A 17,281-nucleotide genomic window follows, 5' to 3' on the forward strand; every position below is an offset into this window, starting at 1 on the left:
GTTGTGTTTCACGTCATTCAGGTCTGGTGACGCTGTCGAGGTTCAGTGTTCTGAGGGAGGATGTGACGAAGCTGCTGGTGCATCAGGACCCGTGGAGGATCAAAACCAAATCCAGACACGTCTTCACTCACAGTGTTTGTACCTGCTGAACGACCACACAGTGAAAATCTACTGCACTGTATCAGGATCAAGCCAATTAATCAATTATTTTTCAATTGATTAATGAATTCACTCATTTTTCAAGCAAAAATGCCAAAGATTATTTACAGTCTTCAGCTTCGTGCTGTGTGACAACAGGCATTTGAATAACTAGTTTTTGGACACTGAGCTCAGAAAACTGTAAACTGCATTTTTTCACTATTTTTAAACAATTTATGGACAAAAAAATCAATAAAGAATGAGAATAATCAGCAAATTAATTTATAATAAAAATAAATGCTAAATAAGGCGACTGACTCCTTTTACACCGTGAAAGCACGTTACAGAGCACATCAGCATGCTAACGTGCTGACAGCTACAATGCTATCATGCTGATGTTAGGCAGGCGCCAGAGGAAAAGTCAGAGGATCATCAGTTGTTACAGTTCATCCTCAGGGGAACATGAACATCTGAACCACGTTTCATCACAATCTGCCTTATGGGAACTCACCTCCCACCAGGTCCCTGCAAGGTCGACCATTATATTTTCACATTAAGATCTGGTTTTAGATTAAGTTTAAATGTCGCACCTCTGACCAGTATGGTGGTGGATTTCTTGGCAGGGTTTCCCACGTTGTTGGATGCTACACAGCTGTAGGCGCCGCCGTCATCAACGGTTACCACGGGGATAGTCAGTGTGCCACCGTTGACAATGCCCCTCTTCGGGAGCTCCTCCCCTCCCGGCTTCACCCAGGTCAGGGTTGGGGGTGGGTCTCCGCCTGATGCCACACACACCAGAGTGATTGTCTCCCCCGGGTTCACCACCAGGGGGTCGTCCAGGAGGAGTTTAATGGAGGGAGGAGCTGAGGGGAGGAGAAAATGTTAAACTCAGTTTTATTTTATTTATAAACATTATTCAACTTCACACTTTTATTGATGCATTTTTCTTTCTTCACAAATCAACTTTACTTCTGTTCTTTCCTGTTTGATTTAGAACTCATATTTTATTGTTTGTAATATTAAAATCCAGAATTTCTAGTTTTAAAATATGCCTAATATAGGTTTTTATTATGTTATTATAATATTGTAACAGTGTGACCTTCACATGGTTTCTAGGAGGATTTCAGCATCACGTTGGTCAGGTCATGCAGGTGGTTCATGGGAGTTTTCTACAACTAATATATACATATTTCACATTTTAAAAGGTTTTAAACATCTGTGAATAATTCATAATGATCAAGCTTCCTGCTGCAGAAATATAGAATAAAAGCTTCCTGTTGTGAAAAATAAAGCTGCAGAGCGACTTGCTGCCTCCATCAGCTGCACATGAGGAGCTGCAGAAAAGCAGCTAAATGCAGAAATAATAATGAGGGAGATAAAAATAGCTGAGTCGACCTCTGTTAAGCTGACATGTAAATCCCATCAGCCCCTGGGGCAGGGCAGCAGATCTACTGTACAGGTCAGAGAGCTGCAGTCTGAGCTCAGAGAGGAAAATAATTTATTTATGATTTACATTCATCCAACTGTAAAGTTACAGGTAGAGAGTGAGATTAAACAAAACCAATACATAGAAAGGGAAATTGCATTTATGCTGCATTTTATATTAAGTATGGAAGACTATTTATGCCAGAAACAAGAAAGAAAGAGATAAAGACAAATAATAAAAATACTCATGGTAAATCAAAATTATGGGATGTAAAGTCAAAGTCTGACTTTCTGCATCAGAAGTTTAAAACATAGTACCTCATAATTCTGATTTTACAAATCACAATTTTACGTCAGAAAACATATCTTATTAAGTATAAATTGTAAGATACAGTTATAATTATGAGGTAAATCAAAATTGTATTTTTTATGTCAAAAATAGGTCAACTTTTTGATTTTATGTATGTACTTTGTAGCTTAAAATGTGCTATTTAAATGTATTATTGGTTTTATTTATTGAAATAAATTGGGAAAGATTAATGAATCAGGTCATTAATGTTTTTATAAAATTAATCTGTATTCATTTATCCTGAACCTGTAAACACACTGACACTGTGGGGACTCTCCTACCCTGTGAGAACACTATTTGGTTCCAACAAGGTAAAACTATAAATTTCAAGGTTTAGAATCTGGTCCACGGTTAAAGTCAAAACTAGGACTGGATTAAGGTTATGGTGAAACTCCAGGGCCTCAGAAGTACAGTAGTACAGGTTTGAGGATGAAGAGGGGACCTGTAAACAAACTCACATTGTGGGGACTCACCTCTTATCTCTGTGTGTGTGTGTATGTGTGATACCTGTCCTGTTGCTCAGACTGAAGTGGGCGCTCTTGTCTGTGATGCCGCAGACGTTCCTGACGGAGGAGATGCAGGTGTAGTCAGCGTAATCCTGAGGACGAAGATTTTTCAACTTCAAGATCTTTGTCTCACCCTGAAACACACACACACACACACACACGTCTTGTTATACTTGTGAGGACACTCATCAGCATAATGTTACCCCTGTCGTCCTAAACCTAATCTAACCCTAATTTCAACGTGTCCTTTGAAGGAGTGAGGACCTGGCAAAATGTCTTCACCATGCTATGTACACAGACGTGTGTGTATCTGCGTATGTTTGCAAATTTCAACAGAACAACTGTACATATATGTTTTATAGGCTGAATGTTATATTTTGATCATGATTTATTAATTCATATTTTGTAGATATTGTACAAACTACAGAGACAAGGAAAGTCCTATTATTCAAAACTTCATTTTTGATGCTTTTAAATCCAAAAATCAGAGAAGTAAATGAATAGAAATTAGTCTTCAATATTCAGCAGATCAATCACAGCTCTATTCTGTTCCAGTCTGAGCTCCTCCTCTTCTCCCTCAGTTCTCCTCCTCCCCTTCTTCCTCCCCCTGTTCCTTCCTCTCCTGTCTCCTGCTCCCCCTCCTCTTCTACTCTCCACCTCGCTGCCAAATCTCTCTTATCTCCTCTGGCAGCCTCTGCGCTGCCTTCCGCCTTACGGACAGATGAGATGAGATTAGATGACATTTAAATGGGATGTTTGTGCAAAGATGGCGGCCAATTTTTTTGGCTGCAGAGGAGCAGGAGGAAGAGGAGATAAGTCCCTCATTAGGGCCCACGAGGAGGGATGAAGGGGCAAAGGGGGGAGGGGTTAACGAGCTCACGAGCTTGACGCTGAAGGCATTACAGTTGACAGCGTTCAAATCTGGCGTGAATGTTATCTCTGCTGTGGTATTACACGGCCCACTAACTGGCCACCTGATTGGCCGGCTTGCCTTTGCTCCAAATTAAATCTAAACCACTGCCAAAAGAAAAAAAGACAAATCTGGAATCTCCATCTGCAGAGGTTTTAATCCACAGGAGGAGGAGCTTTAAACTACAGACATCTATTTCCCACACACAGCAGCTCTGTGGGAAAGGTGTGTGTGTCGACAAATAAATGAAAATCAGCCCCACGATGGGACGACCCGGTGGCTCAGCTGGTAGAGAGTGAGAGAGTTAGTCCTAATCTCAGTGGCCTGGGTTCTGGTTCAGGGTCTGACCTGTGGCCCTTTGCTGCATGTCATCCTCTCTCTCACTTTTTCTCTCTCTCTCTCTCTCATTATGGCTATCCAAAAAAATACCCTGAGATATTTTGATGAGATTTTCATAAGTGTACTTTGGACTGATTACAGGAGAAGCTGTACAGAAGCCCTGAAAGGTAAAATAAATGATAAAAATAAATAAATAAATAAATAAAAATAAAATAGAAAAATAGGAAAAAAGAAAAAAAGAAAAGAAAAGAAAAACAATTTCACTAGACCCACAGGTTTTGTTTTGTTATTTTCACTGATAAACTTTTTGCTCAGATGGTTAGAAATGTATATTAATAGACAAACACTTTCTGCAAGTTTAAATAGCAACAAAGTTTATATAGGTTTACACAGTAATGAGCTGTGATGGAAGAATGGATAACATGTAGGATTTTCATGAGTCCTGTTATGTGTAGTTAAGGGTGTAATTTCTCTAAGGTCATCATCATTATTCTTCCACCCTTCTCTCTGTCGTCACCTTTCCATATTTAAAACCATCCACGAGTTAAAAGATTATGTAAAGAAAGAAGAAAAAAAGAGGAGAAGTGCACAAACACAAAACAGAAGCAAACCTGAACAAACCTGTCAAGGTTAGAATGTCTGTGTGAAGCTCAACTTGGACAAAAATCTAACTTTGAGCTATTTTTGGACAAAACTGAAGGACGAGTGGAATCACACTGAGAATTATGCGACTAAAAACACTTTTATTGAAGCAGCTTCAACACTGAGTCCTGAGAGAGAGCGACGGCGCTGTTTCACCACAGAACTGAAATTATCACGAGGACTCTTAGTGATGTTAATAATAGACACACAACTGTGATGATGAAGTTAAAAAACGGCTTAAATTAAAGTTTTGGAAATGAGAAGGTTTCTGGGAGTAATATCTTTTCAATCTCTCCTATATTCATATCTTTTTAAAAAAACTTGTATCAGAGCTTTTTTTTTTTTTATTATTTTTATTCCACAATATTTTATGTAAATGATTCTTTTTTAGGAACATTTTTAAAGCTATTTTCCAAATTAAATCATTTTACAAATCCAATAAAGTTTATTATTATCTTTTTTTTTTTTTTTTTACATAATTTGACTAATTTTGACTTAATTAATCACACAACATGTACTGTGTCTCCTGATGAGTTGGGAAGAAAAACATATTTCCCACAAGGAATAATAACAATAAAAAGAAGAATATATAATTTATAATAAATTAATAATAATCTAATTTCATTGTGTTGATGTTATTTTGTTTTATATATTTATTTTTTGGTGTTTTTGCATTTGTAGATGAGAAGACAAAAAAGATCACACATAAAAATTACATTATGTTAATGTAAATCATCAATCAATCAACAATCTGTTGACAAAAATAAAACATGTTTTAGACATGTGTGCAGGAAGCTTTTCAAATGTAAGAGTCATGAGCTCTGAGCTGAGACAGTGTTTGTTTGTGAACCTGAAGAGTCAGAGTCGTCACATTTGACACTAAATTCCCTCCGTAACCGATGGACCAGGTTTAGTGAAGTTTCGTCACCTGTGTAAAAAACGGCTCGTAGATCTCCACCCCAGAGTCGGAGCCCTGTGTCAGCACCTCCCTGCCTCTCCTCCAGGTGTAGTGAACAGGTGGGTTGGAGTTGGCAACACAGCGAAGAAACACCGTCCTCTCAAAGTAGAACTGCTCCTTCGCCTCCCCAACGCTCTGATGTACCGTGATCACTGGGTCGTCCAGGTCTGAGGAGGAGGAGGAGGAAACTCCTTAAAATCATGAACCCAGTGACTCCAGGAAAAGATCAGAACAGAAACATCTGTGACAGGCGACACACCAAACTTCATCTAAAAATATAGGTATTTTAGGAATCACAAACACTGTAGTTTATTATTTCTTTATTGTGTGACAGACAGATGCTCATCTGTATGGTTGGCCTACAGGCCGGTCCTGGACCTGCTGGACTTATCCGTAGACCAGTCCCCCCCCCCCCCACACACACACACAGGCTGACTTTAGTGTAAAGGGTCAGTTCACCAAAAACACACTAACACCTTACAGCTGACAAAGATGGTTCTGTGCTGTTTTATTTGTATTTGTGTGTTTGTGTAAAGACCGATTTCAACACACACTCCCTATAAAGGTAAAGGGTAAAGTGGACTCTCTCCACCCACATCCTGCTGGTCCTGGTTGAGTTATCAGTCTCAGTTCAGGTCTAAAATTTGTCGGGTCTTTGAACGTATTGTGACAACAAACATCTCAAACATCTCAGTAAAACCTGACCAGTCTGAGCAGAGAGGCACTGACAGGAGAGGAGGCCGGTTTGATGAACCAGTCTAGTTATTATACAACAAACTCTTTTCTGACAGGTGAGGAATTAAAGGAAAACCTGGTACATTTCATTTCATCCAACATGTCAGAACATTATTCACTGAATCTGAAGAAGGTTCTAGTTGTTACTGAAGAGGTTCTCATTTAGGGTGTTTTACCGGTCGATGGGAAGGTTCTAGAAGTTCTTTAGGTTGTTTAGAAGATTTGGAAGTGGTCGCTGAAGAGGTTCTACAGATGGTCATTAAAATGGTTCTAATGGTCTTTTAGGAGGTTGTAGTGGTCAGTGAGGAGGTTCTAGAGGTGACTGAGAAAACAGAGTTTGAGGTTTTATTGTTTAATAACTAGGTTCTGGGTTCTTCTGTAAGGTTCAGGGGCAGAGGGTTTTAGTAGCCATGGAGGAGGTTCTACTCTTGGAGTATCTAAGGTTCTTAGTGTTCCTAAAAGTCCTTCAGGAGGTTTCTACTGGGCCCTTAGTGGATTTTAGGCGTTCTGTCTGTGGTTAAAAATGTGACATTTTCCAGTGATGTGTTAGACAGTGTTCCCCACCAGGAGACAAAATGTTCTGGAGATTTGTGGTGGAACATCACACATTTTGGGTTCTTTGATCTGTATCTACTGAATCAGACCCATCAGAGCTTAACCTGCTGACGCTCAGGTGTAAACACCTGCAGCTCCACAGTCACAGAGACAACAGAGACAGATGAAGCTCGTCTCCTCCTGCAGGGTCTGAATTTACTGTTGTTCATCTGCTCCAAACAGTGGGTCAGTTTTCCTGTGGTGGGGATAATTACTGCAGAGCCAGAGGCTTTTTAATTGGCTGGAAACACAGCAAGCTGCCTGATCAGCTGACAGCAGCCGACCAATCAGAATCCACTGGGTTAATGAATCCGGTTGTGAAGCCGCCACCGGCAGAGAGGCTAATAGTCATTAATCCACTTCACACAGGGCGACGCCAAAATCCGACCTTCACACTGAACGCATTGAGCACCGAAAAACAGCTGCTGCAATTACACGGAGGCCAAAACAAACTGCCCCTGCCTGCTGCCAGCTCCCATAATGCACTGGGAGTGATGCTGTATGAGCTGCAGGTGAGGGTGGGGTGGTGTTCAGGGACTGAGGTAATGATTTATCCTGTTTCCTTCTGCAGTTTCACAGAGGAAATGTTGTGTAAAAGCCTGCGTGCCCTGAAGGAGGCACTCAGTCGTGATGCGTTCAGGTACCACTTCAATGCTTGTGATCCCAGTAGGAAACATCCACTAGGATATTGCAGCTTTCATACAACAATGTTTGCAGTTTGTAGCGATTCTTTCCTCTTGTTTTTGTTACTTTGGAGGAAACTTTTCAGACAAAGTACATGAAGACGATCACTGTAGGAAAACACCCAGGAAGCCTCTGCACTGGCTTTACTGGGAGTTTACACGTCCCAGTCGCAGCTGAGAAAATGAAGCCGCCGTCTCCACAGAGAGAAACATCCATCTGATGTTTCCTGTGACAGATCTTCAGCAGAGCTCCGGGGGAGAAACACCGCCGCTGCACAACAATCAGCAACGAGTCGCACAAACAACAACACAAAGAGTTTGTCACATGTGATGCAGGTCAGAGGGATGTTTTAATACCATCAGCTGACTGACAACGAGGTGAGTGACTGCTCTTCAACCCAGCACTGACCATCAGCAGGGTTCCACTCTTTATGCTAAGCTAAACTAAGCTAAGCTAACCATCTGCTGGCTGTAGATTCACATTTACTGTGCACATATGAGGGTGGTGTCGATCTCAACATTGGACTCTCAGCAGGAGAAAGAGGAAGGAAGAGGAAGAGGGTTAACCTGAATGAATGCAGCTTGTTCTCCAGTTTTCTTACTGCCTGAACTCTGTTCTCACCGTCTCTCTTCATCAAGCATTTCAGATCATTTCTCCTCCCTGAGAACATGGAGGACTGATACTGTCACGTTTAGGTGACCTGGACCCAAACACAGACTCACAGATGGGGCAGGATCAGTACAGTGAGCATTAAACCTTTAAATCTTACTTTACCTTTGTGAGACAAATCCAGACAGGAGCAGCAATAAATCCAAAATCCAAGGAAAAACACAGGAATGAAAACGGAAACACCAGGAGACGCCAGACAGAGGAGAAGACACCTGAACACAGGGGAGGCGGGGACGACTGGACACATGTGAGACGCATTAGGGTGGAGCAGACAATCCCAGTGGAGGGAAACTCCTTGTCCCTCTTGTCCAGATCAGGACAGGTTTCCTACATACGGAGCTGAATTCGACTCAGATGGCAGTGACATCACGCTGTAGTGTTTTCAGACTGTTTTTGATGAGACCTGTGAACGCAGCTGCTCTGACTCTCTGAGGGAACATACCTGTGTGGTGGTGGGTGTGGTTGGTGGTGGGTGTGGTTGGTCAGCTCCTGTGGCCTCTGTCACCCAGCGTTTTTCAACATTGTCATATTTGTTTTGTTGAATGTATGAATGAATTATTGTGTGTGAATCACACTGAACTGAACTGAGCAGTAACAAACACACCAGAGGCCTCTCCACAGCAGAGTGTGTGTGTGTGTGTGTGTGTGTGTGTGTGTGTGTGTGTGTGTTCTCACAGTAGACGTCGACTCGTATGGAGCGAATGGCCGGCAACCCCAGTCCGTTCTCAGCCTTGCAGTAGTAGCGCCCCCCCTGGTGGCGACTGATGGTTTCTATCCTCAGAGTCTCGTTGTGCAGAGAGGCGTCGCCCTGACGATCCGAGGCTCCGCCCGCTGTCTTCGTCCAACGAATCTGAAGAGGAGGTGGCGGGGGCGGGGCAGACACGCATCATAAACATTATATATATGTTTCTGTCTGAGTCTGAATAAAACACACAGGTTCTATATGTGTCCTCAGTGAAGCATCATGACAGATGTTTGTGTTATAGACTGATACACACCTTACATGTTACATGTTAGATGTGATCACATGTTACAGCTGTCCATGGTTATATTAGTAACCACCACACTGGCCTGAGTGTAAGAGGATTTTTCCCTGGAAATTAACCATCAGAGCGAAAATGTTATGCTAAGCTGATTAATTTTAAAACACATTTGGATCCTTTGAAGTCGATGTTAGATACAGATACAGATGTTGGAGACAGGTACAGATGTTAGACACAGGTACAGATGTTGGAGACAGATACAGATGTTAGAGACAGGTACAGATGTTGGAGACAGGTACATGTTGGAGACAGGTACAGATGTTAGAGACAGGTACAGATGTTGGAGACAGGTACATGTTGGAGACCGATACAGATGTTAGAGACAGGTACAGATGTTAGAGACAGGTACATGTTGGAGACCGATACAGATGTTGGAGACAGGTACAGATGTTGGAGACAGATACAGATGTTGAAACAGGTACAGATGTTGGAGACAGGTACAGATGTTGGAGACAGGTACAGATGTTAGAGACAGATGTTGGAGACAGGTACATGTTGGAGACAGATACAGATGTTGGAGACAGGTACAGATGTTGGAGACAGGTACAGATGTTGAAACAGGTACAGATGTTGGAGACAGGTACAGATGTTAGAGACAGATGTTGGAGACAGGTACATGTTGGAGACAGATACAGATGTTGGAGACAGGTACAGATGTTGGAGACAGGTACAGATGTTGGAGACAGGTACAGATGTGCTGAGTTGACCTGACCTCCATTAACTGTAGTGAACACACACTGACACATCATCACCTTTGAAGTTGAATTTGATGACAAACAGCTGTTTGTGTGGACATCCAGCTGTTCCAGATGAACATGATGAGTCTCAGTGTTGGGTCTCCTCCAGCTGCTGAGGGAAACATCTAAACATCTCTGTGTTCAGCAGCTGCTGTTTGCTGCTCAGCAGGTAGAGGACAGACTCACTGGAGTCTTTAGAGTAGATGGAAAGTGAATTGATGCTGGACTGTATTAGCAGATTAACTCCACAGTGTGTGTGTGTGTGTGTGTGTGTGTGTGTGTGTGTGTGTGTGTGTGTGTGTGTGTGTGTTCTGCTCTCAGCTGGTCATATTTGTCCTCATTCAGCATCTGTTGGTCAGTTTTCCATCCGTCCCTTCCAGCTGCTCTGTCCATTCCTCTTCTCCACCACCATCACCATCATCATCATCCTCTCCTCTCTCCATCTGTCTCTCCTCTCCTGTCCCATTCTCTCCCTCCATGTCAACATTTTTGTCATCATTAATCTTCTTCAGTTATTTCTCCATTAATCAATTAATCATTTGATTGATACATCAGAGAAGTGATCACAACGTCCCACAGATCATCAAATGTCTGTTTGTGTTTCTGTTTGAAAGACGACCTGATTATAAAAGTGTTGACTCCTAAATAAATCAGAAGACTGACTGCCACCAATAAAATACACAATTCATGTGATCAATAAAATAAAACCGACAGAACATAATAATCATCTTCATACAAACTGCAGGAACTTCATGGTGACAAAGGTCCAATATACCTGGTTCAAGAGACGCTCCTGTGAGTCGTATCAGAGGAACAAACAGGTTGGAGGACTCGTTGGATGAGTGAATGAATGAATGAATGAATGAATGAATGAATATTATTGTGTCATCCAGCTCCTCTGGGCTGAGACGACGCCCTGGATCCACACAGACCAGAGACAAAAAGACCTCGTACAGGACAGAAGAAACCAGGGCTCACTTTCCACTGATTGTGATAATTCCCATGGGACTTGAACACAGCATCACACCTTCACGGCACCTCTGTTGCTGTGTGATGTCATCTTGGCATTACATCTTTGCTAATAATCAATGATCAGGTGGGATCAGCTGTGAGACAAAGCGAAACTCTCTCCACACCTCTCTTTATCTCCTCCTCCTCGCTCCATCATCTCCCTCTCTGCTGTCAGTCTGTTCAAGCTATAAATAGAGCAGCTACTGGCACACAGTCTGAACACACACACACACACACACACACACACACTGTAAAACACACTTGTTTTTTTTCCTCTCTGCGTCACTGCAGAGCTCAGCTTCCTCTGCCTGTTTCTTTCATCCCTTCTTCTTCTTCTTCTTCTTCACCTTTCAGCTCCGTCTCGACGTTAAATCATCAGACTGAAATCTTGATTTCATGATGATTTTTATTTTACTTACACTCCCTGTAGTCGGCCAGTTAACACGGGGATAATCAGCCTGATCATTTCTCCATTAATCAATCAATCATTTAGTTTATAAAACAGGAAACAGGAAACAGTGAAGAATGTTCGACCCAGACGTCAGCAAACGCCTCGTTCAGTCCAAAGTTTGTTTGTGTTTAATTACCTGAATAACTAAAAACTTATCAAAACGCTGGTATCTGTTTGTTACCTGGTGATTAAAGCTCCATCCAGTCTAAAGGTAGATGTCCATGTGTTTGTGATTATAAAACAGGTCTAGGTTCTATATTAATACTGTGAAAGTATCAAAGCCTCAGTCCACAGAGAAATGCACACAGCCTGTATTCAGACACTGAGCCTTAAAACCACCAACTTTGTGATGTCACAACAAAGCAGCCCCACCCACCTGGACCCACCATCCAACCTTGCAGGGTTTGGTTTCTCTGAGTGTTTACCTGAAATCTGCTATATTTTTATTGGAGCTCTCAGAAAACAGTCAGCCAATCAGAGGAGAGGATCAGAGCCTCTCTGATGCACCAGCGTCCTCCACAGGAAACCAGTTTAGAGCTGGAATCAAACTGGGGTCAAACTGATCCCAGTACAGACGTCCACAGATCCTTATTTAAACCATTTCAACTGAATTAGACCAACTGTGTGTGTGTGTGTGTGTGTGGTTAATTGACAGTAAATGAAGATGCAGTCTGCAGCAGTAGAGGTTTTAATGAGCTGCAGCACAAACACTTTCTGTGCTTTTATTCTGACATCACAGCTGGGAGATAAACAGTGAACTGCACCGAACCCCCGACGCTTTAAATCCTTTAACAAGCAACTATTTGGATTAAAGTTTGAGGTTGTTGCATTTTGTCCCACTTTATACCAACACAGTGGAGAACAGGCTGTTTACTGCCACAGCGTCAGCTCCTCTCTTAGAGAAGCGTCTCTGAAGCAAAGAGCTGACACACAGACGGAGACAGACACCACAGGTAAACACACCTCAGGTTGAGCCAGTGTCAGACACCTGTCAGATTATTTACAGCATGTACAACATGAAACCTCTGAGCTACAGTCACACCCGCGATGTAGCTGCTGTGGCAGAGGATCTACAGGAACCTCACAGGAAGCTTCAGAGCTAACATTAGCTCATTTAGCCTAACGTTAGCTTGTTTAGCCTAGAAGAATGTTAGTTCACAAGGGCTAACACTAGCCTAAGCTTGTTTAGTCTAGTGACCCTGACCCTGACCCTGACCCTGATCCTGATCATGATCCTGATCATGACCCTGACCCTGACCCTCATCCTGACCCCGACCCTGATCCTGACCCTGACAGAGTAAGCCGTGTCTATTGAAATACGACTGCTCGCCCTAACCCAAACAATCATAATCTAATCTGCGTTCCGGCCCCCGCAGCACCAGCCTTGGTCAAGGCCGGTGCTGGAACAACTCCCCCACGAGATCGCTGCAGTGAGACGCTTCTACTCCTACCCCCCCTCCTCCATGGACACCTGTTGATTGTTGACTCCGTCCGGGACCCGATCAAGGATGTCTCCATGGCAACTTGCTGTGTTATCGCGATGACACCCTGCGAACTGAGGCACTGATTGTGAACTAGACAAAGCGACTCTCCAGGCCTATGCACACACACACACATTCACGGACACTTCTCACATGTACATATGCAACTCACCCCAACCCCCAACCCCATCCCACGCCTTCGCCGCTTCCTCCCATCCAGTGCGGCGGGCGGGGTCCGATGGCTGCGCCTTAATGGCAGCGGCTGCGGCTGGCTGCCTGTCTGCACTGATCCTGACCCTGATCCTGATCCTGATCCTGACCCTGATCCTGATGACACAAACCAGATGACCTTAAGAAGCCAACTTAACAGTGACAACATTAGCTCAGAGCTCGTTGGTCACTGGCTTCACAGGACGTCGAGATATTTTTATTTAATTTTAATAAACAACGACTGAAACCCAAGAAGAAGAGCGACGAACCCGCTTTAAGCAGCTTCATCTTCCTGCCCTCCTCCTCTCCTCTTCATCACTCATAGTAAATCTCTCTCTCCCTCTCTCTGTCTCTCTCTCTCTCTCTCTTCATTCTCAGACAGCAGCAGCATCTCCTCTCATCCTCCAGGGTTTCCTCCTCCTCCTCCTCCTCTTCTTCTTCATTTACAAAACACAAATGTGTCGTAGAAGCTCATCTCAGCAGGAGCTCTGGCACGCCGCCGGGGATGATGGTGGGGGGGTGAAGAGTCAGTCAGAGTGAAGTGTGTGTGTGTAAATACCTGAAGGTCCTGAGAGGTGAACTGACTCCTTATTTTATAGGAGTTTTATTGGATTATTGTTGTTATTTATTGATTGTTGGATCCTGATTCTACTTGTTGTCGTGAGTTGTTGTGTGTGGATTTTCGTGGTCAGGTGTGGTTACATGTGGGTGGGGTTACCTGTGGGTGGGGTTACCTGTGGGCGGGGGTGTCCTGTCACCAGACACTGCAGCTCCAGGGTCTCTCCCTCTCTGATGGTGTACACTCTCTCACTGTAGCGCTCCTCCTCCACGTTACAGGCCTGACCTGAGTGCACGATCCGCACTGTAGGAGGCGCTGTGGGCGACACACACACACACACACACACACACACACACAGGTGAGAGCATGAAATCACAGAACACACACAACCTTAAATCTGCAGCTGGAGGGTGACAGAGTGTGTGTGTCACTCGTACATAGACAACGACCTCTTTCAGTGTGTGATCCTTTACAGGAGGGGCGGGGCCTTTCTTTCACCTGTCCGTGCCCAGAGCCCCGCCCACTGAGAGCAGTGACTGTGACATCATGTTGCATCTCAGTTTTGGAGACGAGCTGAAACTTCTCTCTCTCATGATTTAAACTGTTTAAACTGCTGATTCTCATCTTCCCACAAAACAAACTTTAAACCTGCGTCTCCTCTGACCCTCCCACTCGCCGCCGCCACCTCGACACGGGAGCGGCCCCTGACGGAGACTCTGCGTCTTCACCTGCAGCAGAGAGAAGGTCTGACTGAACTCAGCTGCCTCTGTTTCTCTGAGCTGAGTGGGCTGTTACCAGGATGTTCTCTACCTGTCGTCATGGGAACCACGCGGCGAGGAGCCGGTGGGCCGTTTGAGTCCCTGAAAACCGCAGTAAAGAAGAGCGTCCTCTGGGTGTTAACAGCTCTTCTCTCTCAGGCTCAGTTTGCTCCAGAGAACATGATGCAGGTTTCCCACCTTCATTCTCATGTCCATCACATGATGACATCACATCAGAGGTGTGATGTCATCATGTGATGCCTCTTTTTTCACAACAGGGACGTACTTGTGTGTGTTTTGTTTTCACTGATGCTGTGTGTATCTCTACAGGAGTGTACATATATGTATATACAGCTGGTCCAGCAGGTCGGTGGTGGTGTCTGATGGGTTCACCTGGACTCAGGTCCGACCTGAGGCCAGACTCTACAGGACACGGAGACTGGACCACTAACCCTGATCTGGATCCAGCTGCAGGATCAATATCTATCAATCTTTTATTCTTACGATGTTTCTGCCTGAGCTGCCTAAAGGAGGAGAGGAGACAGAGGAGGAGGAGGTAAGGAGGGGGGAGAAGGAGAATAGAGAAAAAATATAGTAAAGAGGAAGATAAAAGAAGAGATGAAGAGAAAGAGGAGGAGGAGTAGAAGGAGGAGGAGGGGTGAGGAGGAGGAGGAAGAGGAGGAGGAGGAGGAGGTGTGGATTGTCCTACTTTTTCACACTTTTTCTATTTTTAGATTCTGGATTTTTTTCTCTCTGTCCTCTGATGACTCTGCTAATGTTTCCTGCTGATGTCATCAAACACACACACACACACACACACACACTGTGATCCACTACAGACCCGAACCCACTGTAGACCTGAACCCAGAAATACAGCAGAGAATTTATGACGTAACTTTGAACATCTGTTCACGTGTGAAGTTGTGTTTGTGTCTTTAGTGAAAATATTTTAAAATAATTTAATAATAATTAGATATAATGAATATTTTACCGACATAAAGAGATGAAGTGTGAACGTCTCTGCACCTGTCATCCTGTGGTCATGTTTACAATCAGCTGCAGAGGTCAAAGGTCAGACAGTGGTTTATCTCAGCCTGGGGTCACAGAGGTCGGATGAATGAGCGTCTGACTGGATTAAATCCCGTCCACGGGACCCAGACTTTCCATCAGAGGACAGGTGGTTTATGATGCTCTGTCTCTTTCTGTTTGTGCAGCAGCGACGTAAAGTTACACAACAGCTGCACAAGTGTGAACAAGTGTGAACAAGAGGAAAACCAGTGACAACACGAGGAAAGAGACGCACTGCAGAACACTCCAACATAAACATGTACTCATGTATATATGTTCATACGTTCATATATTTTTCGTATATGTTCGTATATGAACGTATGAACATCTGTATCGTGACCAAACCGCCTGGTCCCTCTGCTCCATCACAGTTTAATGTCACTGAAGACAAAGACAAACATCGACCTCTCTCTCACTCTCACCTTGCACAGGTGTCTCCACTTCCTGTGTCTGTTGTTTCAAATTAAAAGCCCCCTGCAGAGCCAAGTAACTGTGACTTCCTTCACCACAGTGGTGGTCCAGGAGAGAACCAGCCGTCGGAACCAAACCCTACAACGACTTCAACGATCAATCAATTAAATAATAGCTGCCAATGAACCATCTGACAATCGACCAATCAGGAGCAGACCTGTGTGTGTTCATACACCTACACTGTATCTGACTGTGTGTGTGTGTGTGTGTGTGTGTGTGTGTGTGTGTGTGTGTGTGTGTGTGTGTGTGTGTGTGTGTATTTATTTATAATTTCTTTTGGATTTTATTTAATGTTCTCCTCGTTCTTCTTCTGTGGTTATTAATAATTCTGGATGTGATCATTGACGGTTTATTTTGAACTGAGGATTAAAAGTTGTGTTTTGTTTTATTGTCTGTGATGGGTGAAATGATTCTGTTTGGACTGAGGGATGAAGTGGAGTGAAGCTCAGTGACGGGACCGAAAGCTCAGGGAAATCTGGTCATGTTGTTCTTGAATTAATGAATTGGCTGCATTTATACTGATTCACATGAGCTGCTGATACTAACTGATTAAAAACTGTTTCTACAGTTTCAAAAACACATGGACATCGACCTTCAGACTGTATGGACCTTTAAACAGAGCCACAGTAGAGTTTAACACCTGATTCATTTATTGTGAAACAAACTACATTTTCTTCAGCAGCTGCTCAGTTAGTTCTGAGGAGAAAGTGAAGGAGTTCACTTCTTCATCTGTATTCACCTCCGTCCCTCCTTCCTCTCATCCCGTTCTGGCTCAGGTATTTTCCATTTCCCCTCTAAAACCAGGTATTAGTCTAATCCCCACGCTCTCTGCAGCGCCACAAACCGTTCACGTCCTAATAAGTGATGAATACGGCCCGGAGCTGGCACAGCGGCTGATCCCTGCAGTACAAGCTGCAGCATACAAAACACAAAAAACACACAACACCTCCTAAACTCAAGAATTACACCCCCCTCCCCGCGTATTTAGAATCACTCCTACACCAGGAATTAGATCAAATCCAATCCTGTGGGATAAAGTGCAGGTGAGAGCGTCGCTCGGCTCGAACATCTTCACTGTTTAAACACAGGCTCAACAGTTTCTCAGAGGATACAGTCACAACAGTCACAACAGTCACAACAGTCACAGGCTCAACAGTCACAGTCACAACAGTCACAACAGTCACAAGAGTCACAGTCACAACAGTCACAGTCACAACAGTCACAACAGTCACAAGAGTCACAACAGTCACAACAGTCACAGGCTCAACAGTCACAGTCACAAGAGTCACAACAGTCACAACAGTCACAGGCTCAACAGTCACAGTCACAACAGTCACAACAGTCACAACAGTCACAACAGTCACAGTCACAACAGTCACAAGAGTCACAAGAGTCACAAGAGTCACAGTCACAACAGTCACAGTCACAACAGTCACAAGAGTCACAGGCTCAACAGTCACAACAGTCACAACAGTCACAGGCTCAACAGTCACAACAGTCACACAGTTTTGTGCGAGCATGTCAGTGGATATAAACCCTTTAT

The 17,281-nt window shown here is 43.7% G+C and overlaps 1 protein-coding gene across 2 annotated transcripts in view; it reads right to left on the reverse strand.

Annotated features, from left to right (window-relative positions):
• mdga2a (MAM domain containing glycosylphosphatidylinositol anchor 2a) overlaps positions 1–17,281 on the reverse strand; it is a 64,577-nt gene that overhangs the window by 32,771 nt on the left and 14,525 nt on the right. For both annotated transcript variants that reach the window (XM_071498591.1, XM_071498590.1), the window contains exons 2-6: positions 13,617–13,756; positions 8,625–8,799; positions 5,238–5,434; positions 2,420–2,552; positions 729–1,001 (exon numbers count right to left, since the gene is read on the reverse strand). In XM_071498591.1, coding sequence (XP_071354692.1) covers positions 729–1,001; positions 2,420–2,552; positions 5,238–5,434; positions 8,625–8,799; positions 13,617–13,756 — 918 coding nt within the window. The remainder of the gene's footprint in view (positions 1–728; positions 1,002–2,419; positions 2,553–5,237; positions 5,435–8,624; positions 8,800–13,616; positions 13,757–17,281) is intronic.

The sequence above is a fragment of the Trachinotus anak genome, unplaced genomic scaffold (assembly GCF_046630095.1).
Source record: "Trachinotus anak isolate AG129_WGS33_773 ecotype Australia unplaced genomic scaffold, CSIRO_AGI_Tana_v1 ptg000015l, whole genome shotgun sequence".
NCBI classification, from domain to species: domain Eukaryota; kingdom Metazoa; phylum Chordata; class Actinopteri; order Carangiformes; family Carangidae; genus Trachinotus; species Trachinotus anak.